Here is a 16,009-nt window from a genome sequence, read left to right as displayed (position 1 = left end):
TACAGGGCTGTGGTCAACGGGTGACTGAGGAAAACCACCACGGTGACCACAAACGCTGTAAAGTGTTCGAAACGTCGAGATGAATTGCAAATTCATTATACGCGATTTAATCCGTTTCCATAGTTTTACTTTCATGTCTTTAAAGTAGCGACCTGATTTCGCAACAACGTCTCCAGGTTGCACCTTAAATGTAATAACAGTTCTATTTAAATTCCAACGCATTATGGTTCCAATCGTACCTCATCTGCCGCGCACCTGATGCCCCCTTAACTCCGGACCCCTAATGTTCTATGCTTCAACACTTTCTTGACCCTTGAACACCTATTATAAGACCTACTAGAGTACAAAATCTTACGAAATCCGTGCAATGAAAAAGACTAATACCCCGTCATTTCATATTCAATTAAATATTTTGTTGGAGGAAAAAATGATGTTTTGTATTTGGGGTGTTATATCATGGTAATGGTGGTGGTATTAGGGACGGATTACTAAACTGTAACTAGTCGACTTAGAGGCAGTCTTCTTTAGGGTACCCAAGTTGTAATTATTTTTATGCACGCACATTCGCGAATTGCTGTTTTGCCTTTATGGTGAACTGGTATAGAATTACTTTAGCATTAAGTCCGCCATTTGCACCTTTTTTATTGTGCAATAAAGCTCAAATAAATATAATATTTTGATGTGTCATTCCTTTATTTGTCTTGCTAAAAAATGAATGTGTCGTTTCATATCAAACTGACCTTCAGATTTAAGCTAAGAACATATTACGCGGACGTCCGCGGTCGCGGATAAGTGTGCCCAGTCTTAAAACATCCAGCGTGCCAGACGTCCGGACGTCCGTGCGCTCAAGGCCACGTCCACGGACCTACGTCCGGACGTGGCAGTTTGCACGGTTCAGTGTATATTCACGGTTAGACTCGCCGACTAATATGTTCCTAGCTTTAGTGATACTGTTTACGTCTACCCACATGTGAATCCATCGTCCCAAAAGCCTAATTTCAATGACACAAACAAAAGTTACGATAAAGAATAAAATAGCGCACACTAGCCCTGCAGGGCAGCTCAAATCCCTAAAAATAACATTGCACATTTGGTCCATATCGTGTAGGTCAGATTAGCCCCCTAACGCACTGATTATAGATATTAATGTGCCAGCGCAGTAGGAGTGCCTTCGACTACTGGTATGCTCGACTCAATTATGGGTGAAATTTCAAGTGCGACTGGTTGAAGAATTCTTGGATATTCAATAATTAGCCATATTTGACGTTTGTATGATAATCGAATTATTAAATGCATGGACACAAATATGGCAGTTTTGTTAATAATATGTGATTAATATAACTTTAAATTTGATCATACAGGAAAACTCTACATACCTGTTCAGTAAATGTTGATTAATCATATTAAAGCCAAAGAACCAGACTTTTCTTCGTCATTACTTTCTAGTCAGGAAAAAGACAATCATTATGTTTTTAGTAGGTGCATAATTATTTTTTCTACTCGTCGACTTCAATCTGTCAATTAGGATACCACAGACTAAACTATAAGTGCTAACTTTTCAGTGTTTGATACTCTAATATGGCAGTTCCGACTCAACTATAATATCTCATTATAGTTAACAACTGTAATAATTAAAAAAATAGAACTTCATACAATTAGGCAAATTTTTCTGCATCTGAAACACATTTTTTTTAATCTGTATCGCGTTATCGACCAATCAGAGACGGTTGGTTGCTAGGTAATTCGATGTTGATACAAGTGAACGACGCTATTAACATTAATTTTAACTTGAATGATGATATTTTTCGTCCATTGATGATGAAAATGATGACTCATAGAAAAAGTATTGTAGACAATAGTGATATAATTAAGCTTTTCACTCTCGTACCGTACTATTAGGCCACTCAGCAAGCTTCAAGGCCTAAACATGGTACTCGACTGAAAAGCTTTGTATTATATCACGATTGTATAAAATACTATCATAGGTATACATATAATGACAAGATTTGATCAAATATTGTTTATTTTGTACACATACTTATGAATAGTCAAATTTCAATAATGTTTTTTAGATAACATTTAGTAATTAGTAAAATAAATAGGTATTGTATTAAACTCGGGCATAAAGTAGCGGTGCATGTTAATCCGACTAGATGGCGCCCGCGATTATGCGGAAGGGGGTACATAAATTAGCAAAATAATAACTTGATGAAGATGAACAATCTTATCTTGCTGCTGATTTTTAATTAGATAACTCGGTCGAGCGTGAAGATAGACTATTTTATATGGATCGTATTTTAAAATAAAAAATTACACTATTGTTTAAGTTTTTGAAATATGTATTTTCCTATGACTGATCAAACCGGGCCCGCCCTTCACAAAATCTCCAAAAAGTTTTCTCGTCTAAAATATACCGAAGCTGTTATTAAACTGAGCAACACTATTTCATTTTAAACCTCGTGCCGGTGTCTAATTTGGTAATTTGTACTACCACAACTATATAATGATGCTTGTATGTTGTACAAAAGTCCTAAACAAATTTATTTAAAAAACAATTACAATATTGATTTACTAGAATATCAAGTTAACTTATTTTTAATATTGACAGAGTTGTAAGGCATTTTTACTTACCAATTTGATATGAATGTTTTCTACTTATCCAAATAAAAAAATATATATATTTTCTTTGTTACAGCCAATAGTTTACGAAGGCCAGGACAAAAACCCCGAGATGTGCAGAGTCCTTCTAACACACGAAGTTATGTGCAGGTAAGAACCTCCCCAAACCATTATTTCCGATTATCTATGTGTTCAAACATTTAGAAAAAAACTTATTCCTAGAACTGTCATAACGTTCATTTGTCATAAACTTTGTATTTTATGCGTGTCATCGTTCTTACTAACTGGCTATTGATACCACACAGCAAGCTTTTTACTATATCAATATCAACAATATATGAGACACTTATTTGGAATTTAAATCCAGACTTAATGGATTGTTTTGTTTGTTTGCATTTACTTACAATAAAAAGATCAGTGTAGTGACATAACAACAATAAAACTAAACAAATTTTAAAACCACTGTAAGAGATCTAACTTGTAAGTTCTAAATCCTAAACTTCACTAAAACAATGAAGTGAGAGTCCTTATTAACTTAACCGTTTTCCTTGCGGTTGTTTTTCCAGTCACAGGTTTTCATTTCAATTGCTTACATTACGTAAGCGAGTCGAACCATCGCGTACAGCTAGCGTACATATTTGAAATAGATATTAGCCGAAGTGACAATCGCTGACGCTTACGTGGCAATCGAAACGCAGTCTGGTCTTGCCACTATAGAAGAGTGATGAGAGAGGTAGCTACGATACGCTCACGAAACGTTAGCGATTGTGACATTGACTAAGTACCCAGTTACACTAGTTCTTCTGAGTATTACTCTAGTTAAGCATTAGGAACCGACCGGCATTGCGTCTCGCCGCCGAAACGACGTGTGCGTGGAATAGTACCGTAACGACACAAAGCTGCATCTGTGTGAGCAATTAAAATTTTATTCCACCTTAGACGCAATATCGCGCACTCTTTCTGCGAGATATGTGCGTCCCGTCCGCACGTCTTCAGGGGAGAGTCTCGAGGGGAGTCTGTCCTTTCAATGTCTTTGCCCTTCGCGTCAAGGAGGCCCGGTAGGGCGCAATGTACACAGTGCAAACATTGTGTGGAGTAGACTTCTGGATATTGGGTTTTTTGTATCCGCGTTATGTTTTGACTTGAAGTTTATTGATGCACATGTTTCAATAAATATTGACATGGTTTAACTGAATACTGAAAGTAATACGTCATGTTGAATATATAATTAGGTATAATAACTTTACAAAAAAGCACATCCGGTTAACTACTTTAGAAACCAACGAAAATTGCGTAAAGACTCCTTCTTTCTCTTTTCTTACTAAGTTAATTTTTCCTCTGGTATATAATCATTTACATACCTAAAAATTACATTTTATACACAAACCTTTAATATTCCAATGTACATTTTGGTTTAGGAATACATTTTACTATTTGTTCATTCTTAAAATAAGAAAAACTGAAGTTGGTAAAATAGTTTTAATCTCTTCAGAGAAGTTATACATATTATACCTATTTAACTTATAACTGCACGTTGTCGGGTTTGTCTTTAATAGTATTTTATGCAACTGGCGCCGGGCGGGGGCTGGCATCTTTTATGTAGGGTTTTAAAGATCTATGCACGACACTGATAACACTACGGCAGTAGAAAAAATAGTTTTCTACTATATTTTACTCTTCTTATCCAGCTACGATCACGAGAGCTTTCGGATCCCTAAAATCTCTATCAAACAGCATTTGCGAGATTTTTATTTAATTTAAAGGCCACGTAACCTTTTCACTCGCGACGCATTATACCGGGAGCACTATAAATGATACGGAACCCTTCGGCACAAATATTATTGATTTTCTTCCCTTCTCAGCAGAATTGCAAAGACGTGGAAAAGTCGACGGACATTAAAGTTCGCTATATCTTTGTAGGAAAAATGTTAGAGGTAGCTGATGATGTATGCGCTAGAAAAAAAAAACAAATGTCAATGAATTTTACTTTTCACAAGTTAATGACACATGTCAATATACCGGGTATAATCATTAAACTGACTAACATTTGTTCAGCGATTTTTAAAAATAACTTGTATTTTGATTTTTATCACCCCGAAAGTTTTACTTGCGAATTTTGCTAAGTCTAAAGCGTAACAGACAACGTCAATGAAAACAATATTTATTTTGTATAAAAACATATTTATTATGACTTCATAATTTTTACAAGTCGCTGAACAAATGTTAGTTAATTAGTATAAGTACGAGTAGCATAGCCTACACTTTAATTTTTTGCTTTTGTTACATGGGCCGGTATGAGTAGTGTTCAATCGAATTATCTAACATAAGTTGACTTTTGTTTCTGGTCATGTTCTAAAACCTATTTTGTTTCAGTCGGTGTTGTGACAAGAAGAGTTGTGGCAACAGGAACGAGACTCCTTCAGATCCAGTTATTATAGATAGGTAAGTGTTTAACAACTTTATACCGGAAATTGTTACAAACATTTCGTATCAAAAAGGAAAAATATAAAGAATAGACAATGTAGGGTGACTTCAGGTCGATGTAAAAATGACTTGCCGGTTGGCACTAGCCATTGCAAAGTCGATGCAAAATCTAACACTTTTTTAAAATTATTTTTTAAATACAGTAGACAATACATGCATAATGTCATGAGTTAACATCTCTAACCTCCTCAGTACCAGTGTACAATTTTTTTGTACATATTCAAAAATTTATTTAGAACTTTTATTGAGTAACAAAAGGATCCATATTCAAAAACAAAACAAATGCTTCCACGACTCAGGATTAGGAAGCTATAGGTTTAACAATATATATTAAATTTGGAGATGTTATGTATGAAAAATGGCACAAAAATAAGATTTCCGACACAGACCGCTAAATTCGAAATAAAACTGTTTACACGTAAGTAGGTATATAATTTTCCATCCTCTTTAAATTAAGGCAGGAAAGGTGTGAAATTAGAAATGTTAATCAATCTCAAAACTCAGGTAAATGCATTTCCCCGATTCTGTAACTTTGTGTTCAGTTCACTTCGGCTATTTTTGTTGCCTCGAAGTCTGCGGCAAAAGTTTGCCTTCATTACACCACTCAATCATGATTTGAGAACAATGAAATGTGGGTACGTAACTCATTTGCCACTTATTTGCGAATCTCTGGAAATTTGCGAGTGATGGGAAAAGTTGAGAAAAACTGTGAATACTTAGTTATTTGTAGGAACGAATAAACATTTGTTTTACAAGAGGGCAAACTTGTTATTTAAACGCACGTGCCAAAATTTATACCAGAGCAAACGAAAGATTTCAATATTGAACCGCGATTGTAGCGAGTATGCGACTTTATTGAACGTTTTGCAGGAATTCTTGGGTAAAAAAGACCTCTAAAATAGGTAACATACCTACAAGCTTTGCATAAAAAATCTTACTTTGAGATACATTATTGGACACCTCATAAAATTAGCTGTAATGTCAGATAAGTAGTAAACATAACGACGAAAACTGTGTATCAGATAAAATAAAAATGAGAAAAGCAAAAATTTTACAAGCAACAATACGTTCGCAAGCAGGCCATACTGCGGCTGGCTCCATATCAAAATAAAATTCAGAAAATACCACTAAAAATGCCCTTTAATTAGCTGCCAAAAATAAAAACAAAAGCCGACTAAACCACCCCACGCGCTCACGCTGTGTCATTCATAAATTTGAATTTCCAATGTTTAGATTAATGCCCACAAGCTACTCAGAGTACTCAGACTGACAAATATCGAAATTTCAATGGGATTGAACTATTGGTGGGTGCTGTCGACGTGCCTTTATTTTTGGTCCTTTTTCGGGAATTCAATAGAGATAGGCGTCTCCCGATCGTACGTCGCGTCGTTCGATACTCAAAATGTAGGGTTGCGAAAATGAATAGGTAAGTGTAGGAAAGTGATCGTAGAAAATGTTCTCAAAATACCTATGCAGATTTGTACCGTGCGCATTTATTATGTTTAGTTGATTTCTACTAAATATTATCAGATTTCAAAATTTTCAAAACACATAGTAGTTTAAAATATTATCTTATAAAATTGTTGTGACAGATATCTTTAAACACTGAAATATTACAGTGTAAACATAAATCAACATAATTAGTTAATGACTCGTATCAGTCAGCCTATAGCCCTATAGCCATTAGCCATTATATTTTTCATGTACTTAAATATTTTATTGGTATAAATGCTATATACATCGGTACAGCCCTACCGATCCGTTCGTCGGTTTTTGTAATTCGCTCCATTCAAATTTTCCTACCTTGGAAACAAAAAAATGAACGGCAGCCTTTGTGAGCGAACTTTCCTTTGCTTTTCGGCGAGGCATGAAGTTGATCGTGGAAATTTCCTAACAGCTAATAAACTTGATTCAACGTTTGATGTAAATTAAACTGCGGTTCAAACGTGTGAGATTACAATCGATTTTTTTCGTTGAATATGTATTGGCTGACGTTAGCACGGTTTTCACATTGTTTACGTGTGGGAGTTCTTCACTTCAATACCTACGCTAGTTTGCATTAATTGAATGACAATTGCGAGGTACTATCACGGTCAGAAGCCACTAATGTACCCCTGTATAATCCATCAGGCCGCGCCCTGTACACTCGTGTACTAATGTGATAATTGAAATTGTGCAATTGCGTGCGAAGCGCCGCGCCGAATTCATTACAGTCGTGTTTTTCGCAATTTGCTGCTATCATCCTCCTTTTTTATACGCCGCCCCGACGACATGATACTTTTTTGATGGTTTAATTATTTTATGCATGCGTCATAACCTTAATGGTTTTAGTAAATTAAATAGTAGCATACCGCTGCTATTACATGATAAAAACATGGTAATTTAACATAAGTTATAGCCCTTTAATTTAACATAGTATTATTTTATAACCCTTAGTTTGTACTTAGTACTGTTGATAAAATAATCACGTGTAAAACATCAATCAAAATTCAAAGACATCCCGGCATACACAACGGGTGTCCATCATGAATTCAAAATTTGGTTCACGCCGGACGCTCGAAACAGTTTAACAGAAGCGTTCGGGTATCGATAACACGGCATAATTGACGTAACGGTAAAAGCGGCCAACAATCCAGAACCCTTCGAATCAGCAGCAATTTGTTAAGTGGATTTTTGGCCGAGACACGCGCGCCTCGTTGCGCCTCTGTACACAATTTCATTATCTCTGCTCGCGCCCGCGGCCGACTACTATTAACTTATGCGATGCTGTATTTCAGCTGTGTAATTTTTTTCCAATTTGTATTTTTGCTAGGTGAAAATGTTACCGCTCCGAGTTTTTACCGGCAAGCTTTTTTTTATTGGTTTTGTGTTTTTGATAGTTTTCTTTTTCTGAATGTTAATCTAAAAAAACTACAAGTGCATTAATTAATTTGGGAAGTTCCTTGAGCTGACATTTAAACACACTGTGTATAATACAGATTTATTTTGTACTAGCTTTTGACCGCGGCTTCGCTCGCGTTAGAAAGAGACAAAAAGTAGCCTATGTCATTCCCCATCCCTTCAACTATCTCCACTTAAAAAATCATGACAATTTGTCGCTCCGTTTTGGCGTGAAGGACGGACAAACAAACAGACACACATACTTTCCCATTTATAATATGGATTATTATGGATGGTCCTGCAGTTTTCTCTTGATCTCCATCTATCTAAATAACTTTTACATCAATGTTCTACCAAATCGACTAGTTCATTTCGGTAATTTTAATGACAATTGCGTGTTCAAGGGGTTTGGATCACATTAAAAGATGGACTTTGAAAATCAATTCACAGCCACGCAACCGTCCCCCAGGCAATCACTTAAGAATTTTATGAAGCGTAATGATTAAGATGTTTCTGTTTGACTGTAAAACGAGGGGACTACCGGCCTAGCCGATGTGACAATCGTTGACGTTACATAGCTATCGAAACGCAGTCTGGCTCTGTCACGCCACTAAAGAAGAGCGATAGGGAGAGCTAGCTACCATTAGTAAGCGATCGTAACGTTGGCTAGTTACCCTGGTACTAAACCGAATTGTTGTGTTAAACATATTGTGACCGGAATAGCTATTAAAGGATTAAAAGTATTCCGTGTTTTATAGTCAGCCAATCACACCTAGATTGATGGGGTTGATGGGAACTTAGTCTATAAATCCTTTTTGTTTGTTTAATTTCATTACCAACATTTTTTTACCACTCTATGTTAAGAAATTATAACCATCTTAACCAATTAACGAAAACACTTCGTAGTGATCATAGTATAAAAAGAATATGCGTTTATATTTTTTAATTACATATGCATATCTACTTTTATTAAGTAAGTAAATACATTACTTATGTATCGAATAAATCCTGAAAAACTCGGACATAAAAATAAAAGTATTGACAAATTCTGAGGCCTTTGTTATTTTTGATGTGAAAATCAAATTGGTAACATTTCTAGAGGTCGCTAAAGGGGCAAACTTGGCACGACATATGGCTGACATCTATATTACAATGGGATCTTTACACCCTATTTCGGGAGCAACAAAATCAATTTCCAATTCGATATGACCCTCCTGTGCTTGGTATTTGATATACTTGAAATCGATCATTTTAGTTTCGTAGCTAAAAATGTTACTTTGAGTTGTTAATCCCTGTGATACCAAAAAGCTATGTTTCTTTTTGCATGTTTAGGTAAGGTTGCACCTATTATGCTGAAATTAGAGATTAACCTTCTTAGCTAAGGAATGGACTAACATTAGTCTTAGGATTGTTTAAAGATTGGCTCCAGTTTCAGACCTTCTTAGATAAAAACGATGAACCGTCTTTTCCTTAGCAATAACACCACTAAAGTTTACTCCAATCCTGTTTCCCGTTAACTACCAATTTGCATTGATTTAAAAATGAGATGTAGATACTGAAACTCTTTTAAATAAAACGCTTGCTATTTTGCTTCAGCTCGTTTCTTTGCCTGCAGTTTTCCGGTAATTTTCGGTCCCGCGAACGGCGCAGCCGAGAATCACGGCTATTATATTATCTCATTAGATACGCCCGCCGCCGCTGCGCCTTTTCGCCAAATAAATTCTTTTCTAAGGGGCCGATTTCTCCATTAGGTTATTTTTACATAGATACCGGGCGCGTTAAAATGTTTCCGATTTTATGATAGGGATGAAATCTCTCTCTCTTGATCTTGAAAATGTTGACTTTTGCAAATTTGTTGACACTTTACCCGTGTACCGTACATTTGCATTCTTTACTATTAGTTCTATTTGTTCGTCCGTCTTTCAAGATAAAACGGAGCGACGAATTGACGTGATTTTTTTGAGTGGAGATAGTTCAAGACATGGAGAGTGACATAAGCTACTTTTTGTCTCTTTCTAACGCGAGCGAAGCCGCGGACAAAAGCTAGTAATTTTATAAGCATAAGTTAGACACTTAAAACCTACGCTGAATGCTGAATCTCACAGCACAGAGGACATTTTAATTAACTTAATGGAATATTAAATTAATGGAATGTTTCAAAAACTATTTACTCACCTACAAAATCGCCACAATCATATTTTTACCATTAATTAAATTAACTAACTCTTACAATCAAAGAAACTAAATTCGATTTTCATATTGTAATAAATTTTCAGTGTTAACGCATAACAAGAACAATAAATTCGTATTACAAATAGTTTGCAGCAAGTTTGTTGGTGCGCGACCCGGTGCAGTTACACGGGAAAGTTTCGATAAGTTCATAGTCGCTTTATTAATAGCTTTCGGGTTTCTATTCGTAGAAAAGACTTTTATAATTTGCCTATTTCTCCTAAATTAAATAGTTTGTGGAATTTTCTTTACTGTATTATAATTTAAAAACAAATATTTGAATACGTTTTTTACGTAAGTATACATATTTTTAAAGTAAAGTAACTTAGGTGTAATGCAAAGACACTATCTCTAAATCGTAAAGACAAATCACAAATTTCCGTATAAAAAGCGGGACGCAAAGTAATTCGGCACACTTACAACGTAATGTAAACCAAAAAAAGAATACTGGTCCCAAAAGCTTACCCTGGGGAACGCCCGCGCGCTCGCCGGCCCGATACAGACGCGACGGCGGTGATTAGGCTTCTTATCCACGAGATAGCGACAGAAACTGTGTAAGACTTAACAACTATGACCGTTTTCTTATTCCCTCCAACCAAGCATTTTCTTGCCGCCGACTCGACTTATCTAATGCTCGACTTAAAATTCTTACATCTGTAACTTTTAGTATTTATAAATTTTGTTTTAAGAGCTGCATATTTTAGGGCACCAGAAAGCTGACCTTAGATCAATAAATCAAAGCGGCAGTAATGAGACGTCTCATTTCTGATTTATATCGGCGGAGGTACTCAGCCCTCTGATTTTTCTACTCGATAAGTTCGGGTGACGATCGTAAATTGAAATATGATAAAGTCGCAGTAATAAGCCTCGGTAATCGTATCGACCCTCGCTGCAAGAGACGCTCCATTGACGAAGCAAAATGTCATGCTAATATTTCTAATATATTTGATTGAAACCAGTAGATTTCTCTACAGTCCTCTAAAATAATGAAATTAGATATTTTCACAAAATGAATCATTTTTCACATATAGGTATTTAAAATTGGAAGAAGAAAACTTGAACCTATTTCTCCAAAAACAAAACTGAACGTAGGGGAGGCATTTGAATATTTCCACTTATAATATGGATACATGTTGTTTATTATAAAATTCGAATATTGGGATATTTTTGATATTTGAGGATTTTATTTGTAATCATTTTAGGGGTACTACTTTATGCAATTGGTACAATACGAGTACCTATTGTTTATTGATCATAACTACCGGGAAAACCAAATATTAAAATTAATCACATTTTTAGGACGGTTTGATTACAAAATCTTATATTCTTGTAAATTGAGGCTTTTGTATTTTTAAACAAATGTTATATTATATGGTACAGAGATTAGATAAGTATTTAGTGCGTGTAATATTTTAGTATGTATGTATGACTAAACTTAAATAGGTAGGTATATTCTTTCCCTGAGTGACCTTCTCCCCAAGTTCCTTTTATAGCATCACCATGTTCAGCTCTTCTATCTCAATTCCGACTTCATTCCCGATTCCAATACGTGATTCGTCGGTTCGCAAATTATTCGGTGAAAATTCACCATCTCGTTAGAATGTGCGATCGAGGCGGCGAGCCGAGCCAACCGCTTGATAAATTGTCTGGAATAATAATGATGAATTGCAACTAGCCCGATCCTGGTGTTGATTCGAATCTATGGAGCAATTCTACTGCCCCTTATAACGGACTTGAAAGAATGCGATCGCGCTCCGTGAAAGATTTCTGGATTTTTTGACTTCTTCAAGGAATGATGTATCTTTTTTTTTTTTTATACCACGTCGGTGGCAAACAGGTATACGGCCCGCCTGATGGAAAGCGGTCACCGTAACCTATCTACTTATAATTTTATTATTCTTGTAAGTAGTTCAGGGTAGAGTAAAATCATGATATTCTTATTGTTGTACTGCAACGAAACTAATATTTCACCACATTTTGATAAAGAATAAGTTTGTAATTATACGACGGTAAGTTGTCTTCACATTAGAACAAGTTCAAATGCCGTGTAGTACCATAACCAACGCAAGTGGTATATAAATAAACGGAAACACAAGCGGACCACGCTAATGCAATTTACAAAGCAGGCAATCACGAGAGCTAGCCACATTGTTGTACAGTCGCCGTCAAAGAGCAAAGGAAGGAGCTCTGTCCCTTAATAATTAATTGGCGTTTAAACGCGCTGACGTCTTGAGCTCCGCAGGGGCTGCATATGCTCTTGTAGGTGTGTTCCGGAACATCTGCTAAATTCCTATTACGCTGCTGTTTGGTCGGGGATCGCTTTGGCTTTGGTAATGGGTGCGCGCATTATGGAGCACTGCATATTATTTAGCGCTGCAATATTCAAAATAATTTTCGAGAATCTCCAAAAACAAACTTGAACTTAATCTTTGGCATTTTAGAAATATTTCTGAGGACCCTAGTAAAAGTGAGTCTTACTTAATGGACGAAATAGTAATTTAAATGCAAGTGCATTTATAAACCACAATTAGAGGGTCGTAAATTGAAGAAGATTGTAGACCATCAATCAAGCAAAAAGGCATGATTACATCCAAATCTAGATAACTAATTGAATGGGCCACTCGTATAAATTGAATTTAAGTGATGTTTTGCTTTTTGCGGTTGGATAATGATGATACCTTTGTCATTAAGTTAATGAATATGAGAATGAACTTCCATGTTTTTCAAATGGAAAAGTTTTTCTATATGAAATACACATAAAAGTGAGCCTGTTAAGTAAACGCTGCTACTCTTAACTAGTCGATATACACGATTTTAACAAAATATTTAAATTAAATATCAAAGCGGACCCCAGGCTCCCATGAGCCGTGGCAAAATGCCGGGATAACGCAAGGAGGACGATGATGATGATTTAAATTAAATATTTTTAAAGTATTTAGTTACATACATTAGACATCATACCTCTCGTTCCAGACTTCCTTGTCCTGAATTTGGAAATACGGTATTTGATGATGTAGAGCTAGACTCCAATTCTAGGCAGAAAAAGCTCAAAATGTAAAATATTTTAGTGAAGATCGAAGCACTATGAAACCTAAAATATGAAAACCCTATCAACGCGAACAAACTACCATATCCTATGAATTAGTACTTCTAAGTATTTTTGGAGTCACAGTAACAATTTGTTTGCCATCCGACCCGCTCACGCGAAGCTATCATAAAAGCAACAATTAACGTTAGTTTGTTTTACTAGGTGTGTTTGTCTTCAAAGATGGCACGCATGAATTCGGTTCTACTTTCACAAGTAACTACAAGAAATACTTTTTTTGTCAATTTCTTTTTTTTTTTTGAAATTTTATTACTTTTTAGGGTTTCGTATCTCAAAAACGAAAAACGGAACCCTTATACGATCACTCGTGCGTCTGTCTGTCCGTTGTCATAGCCAATTTTCTCCGAAACTACTGAACCGATTAACTTGAAATTTGGCACGCATATGTAAACCTGTGACCCAAAGACGGATATGTAATTTAAATTAAGAAAATTTTATTATAGGGGCCACTTTTGGGGGGTAAAAGTGAAAATTAAAAATCAAAGTTTCAAGAAATATATTGTGTTACAATCAAATGAAATAAGTTTTTATAAGTATTTCAAAAATATTTTTTTAATAATTTTTAGTAAGGTAATTTTCAAGTTATGTAAGAAAATAGGCAAAAAAAGACCTTCCCCCCCTTATCTCCGAAACTACTATGCGTAAAATTTTCAAAAGAATACACGAGATAGTTTTCTATCTATAGATTACAGGAAAACCTATAAGAAATCTACAGTAAAGCGTAAGTCGGATTTAAAAGAGAAAAACTCAAATTACGAATTTCACTCACTGCCACTGCAAGGAGTTACGAGTACCAAATCTCTTGAAATTTTATGAGCGCTTTAGAATATAACATATAAACTCATTTCTGTTTAGTTTTGTTCAAAATATTGATTATTCGCAAAAATGACTTAAGTTCCTACTAAAAATGAGGCGCTTAAGCCCTTCTTGTAGTGTACGGAACCCTTACAACGCGAGTAGAACTCGCACTTGGCCGGTTTTTATGGTTTCGATTCTAATAAGAGAAAAAATATTCCCAATTATTTTGACTGAGTTATGGTCAAACTTTATTATTTAATTATTTAATTTAATAATTATGAGAAATCTTAACTGAATAGAAAAAAAATGTTTTTTTTTTCTCCTACATATTAGGATGATTCTGAGTGTCAAATATGAATATCTCCAAAAATAAAAAGTGAAATCGACAACAAAATAAAAATCGACCGAAAAATTGTATCATTTACGATGACGCGCAGAAAATACAAACCAAACGTATTTTCGTGAGTGAAAGGATATATCAAGAACAATTTTCCGGAAACAATTTTTTATTATAAACTGGAGAGAATAGAAATTTCGTCATTACATCCAATTTAAGCTTTGCCAATATGGCGGTATTAGAGTTGAAATTTTCCACGAACAGAAGCAAAGAGGGCGGATGATAAAACCTCGTCACTAATTAAATGGGCTCGAGACGTCCTATCCTTAATAGATAGGTATGTCGCTAATTTGGAGTCATTTCGCCGAGGTCTACGCAATATCAGAATCCGCAATTGGAATTTAATTATTTTAGGGAATATTATTTTTAAGCCGAGAATTAGGTTAAATTAAAATGAAGTAATGAAATTGACGTTGAATATGAAATATTTAATTGACTTTTTGAATCCATACTAATATTATAAATGGGAAAGTGTGTTTGTCTGTTTGTTTGTCCGTCGTTCACGTTAATAGGGAGCGACCAATTGACGTGATTTATTAAGTGAAGATAGTTGAAGGGATGGAGAGTGACATAGGCTACTTTTTGTCTCTTTCTAACCCCTCACTTCCCTAAAATAGGAGATGGAAGTTTGTATGGAGCATTCCTTAATTTTCGAATTTAACGAGAGCGAAGCCGCGGGCAAAAGCTAGTATGACATATTTCTTCAGTAATAAAATTATCAAAATTAAGAATGAGACTGACACCAAAAATACTATGTTGACGTGTGTTTGCAACATTGTACAATAATTCATAATACCTATGATACTCTTCATCGAAAACGTGACGACAAATTACTTTGTATGGAGAAAAGGAACAGCGCCCCTAAACGATTACTTACATATTAGAACCAATAATAAGTACTATTTTTCTTGACGTTCTCGCAATCGTATATCGTATTAAACTCATGGTAGCGACACATGAGTTTAATGGAAAGTATACTTCTCAACTTTCTTTAGCAGAAACCCGTTTTGGCATACATGGAGGGGTTGCCTTTGATGGCAGTCTTCGATTGTCGCTTGCAAATTCAATTTTCACTTTAAAATGCCACCTCGCGTCACGTGGGGTGTACCGTATATCGTAGAGCAGTTACGTACAGACGGGAGGAGAAGTAGTAAATATAAGTTATATTTCATTCGAACTAGGGATGGATATGTCAAAATTACTGACATTAAAATTTTAATGTTCATTTGTGTTATGCATCACAAACACCAAATTTTAATTAATAATTTTTTTTCACAAATTGTTTAGTTTTAAGTATTTATTTTTGTTTTTTCATTTCTTAAACTTGAGTAGTTTCATGTGCTCTGCCTACCCCTTTATGTGATACAGGCTTGATTGTTTGTTTGTACGTATTTTCTGCTCATTCCTACTTTGTATCATCATCGTCAACATTAGTATCATTATTTTCTGCCCCAATTATGTTTAGAGTTTCAAGATTTTTGTTTTAAAAACCGTCG

The 16,009-nt window shown here is 35.2% G+C and overlaps 1 protein-coding gene across 1 annotated transcript in view; it reads left to right on the top strand.

Moving 5' to 3' along the window:
* Nucleotides 1-2,153: 2,153 nt before the first annotated feature.
* Nucleotides 2,154-16,009, top strand: part of LOC125229850 (transcription factor collier) — a 45,044-nt gene continuing 31,188 nt past the window's right edge. Inside the window, exons 1-3 of the mRNA XM_048134789.1 lie at nt 2,154-2,180; nt 2,696-2,769; nt 4,993-5,061. Coding sequence (XP_047990746.1) covers nt 2,154-2,180; nt 2,696-2,769; nt 4,993-5,061 — 170 coding nt within the window. The remainder of the gene's footprint in view (nt 2,181-2,695; nt 2,770-4,992; nt 5,062-16,009) is intronic.

Source organism: Leguminivora glycinivorella, chromosome 9 (assembly GCF_023078275.1).
Source record: "Leguminivora glycinivorella isolate SPB_JAAS2020 chromosome 9, LegGlyc_1.1, whole genome shotgun sequence".
Taxonomy (NCBI): domain Eukaryota; kingdom Metazoa; phylum Arthropoda; class Insecta; order Lepidoptera; family Tortricidae; genus Leguminivora; species Leguminivora glycinivorella.
The sequence above is the reverse complement of the archived record's forward strand: the minus strand, read 5'-3'. Positions and strand labels throughout refer to the sequence as shown.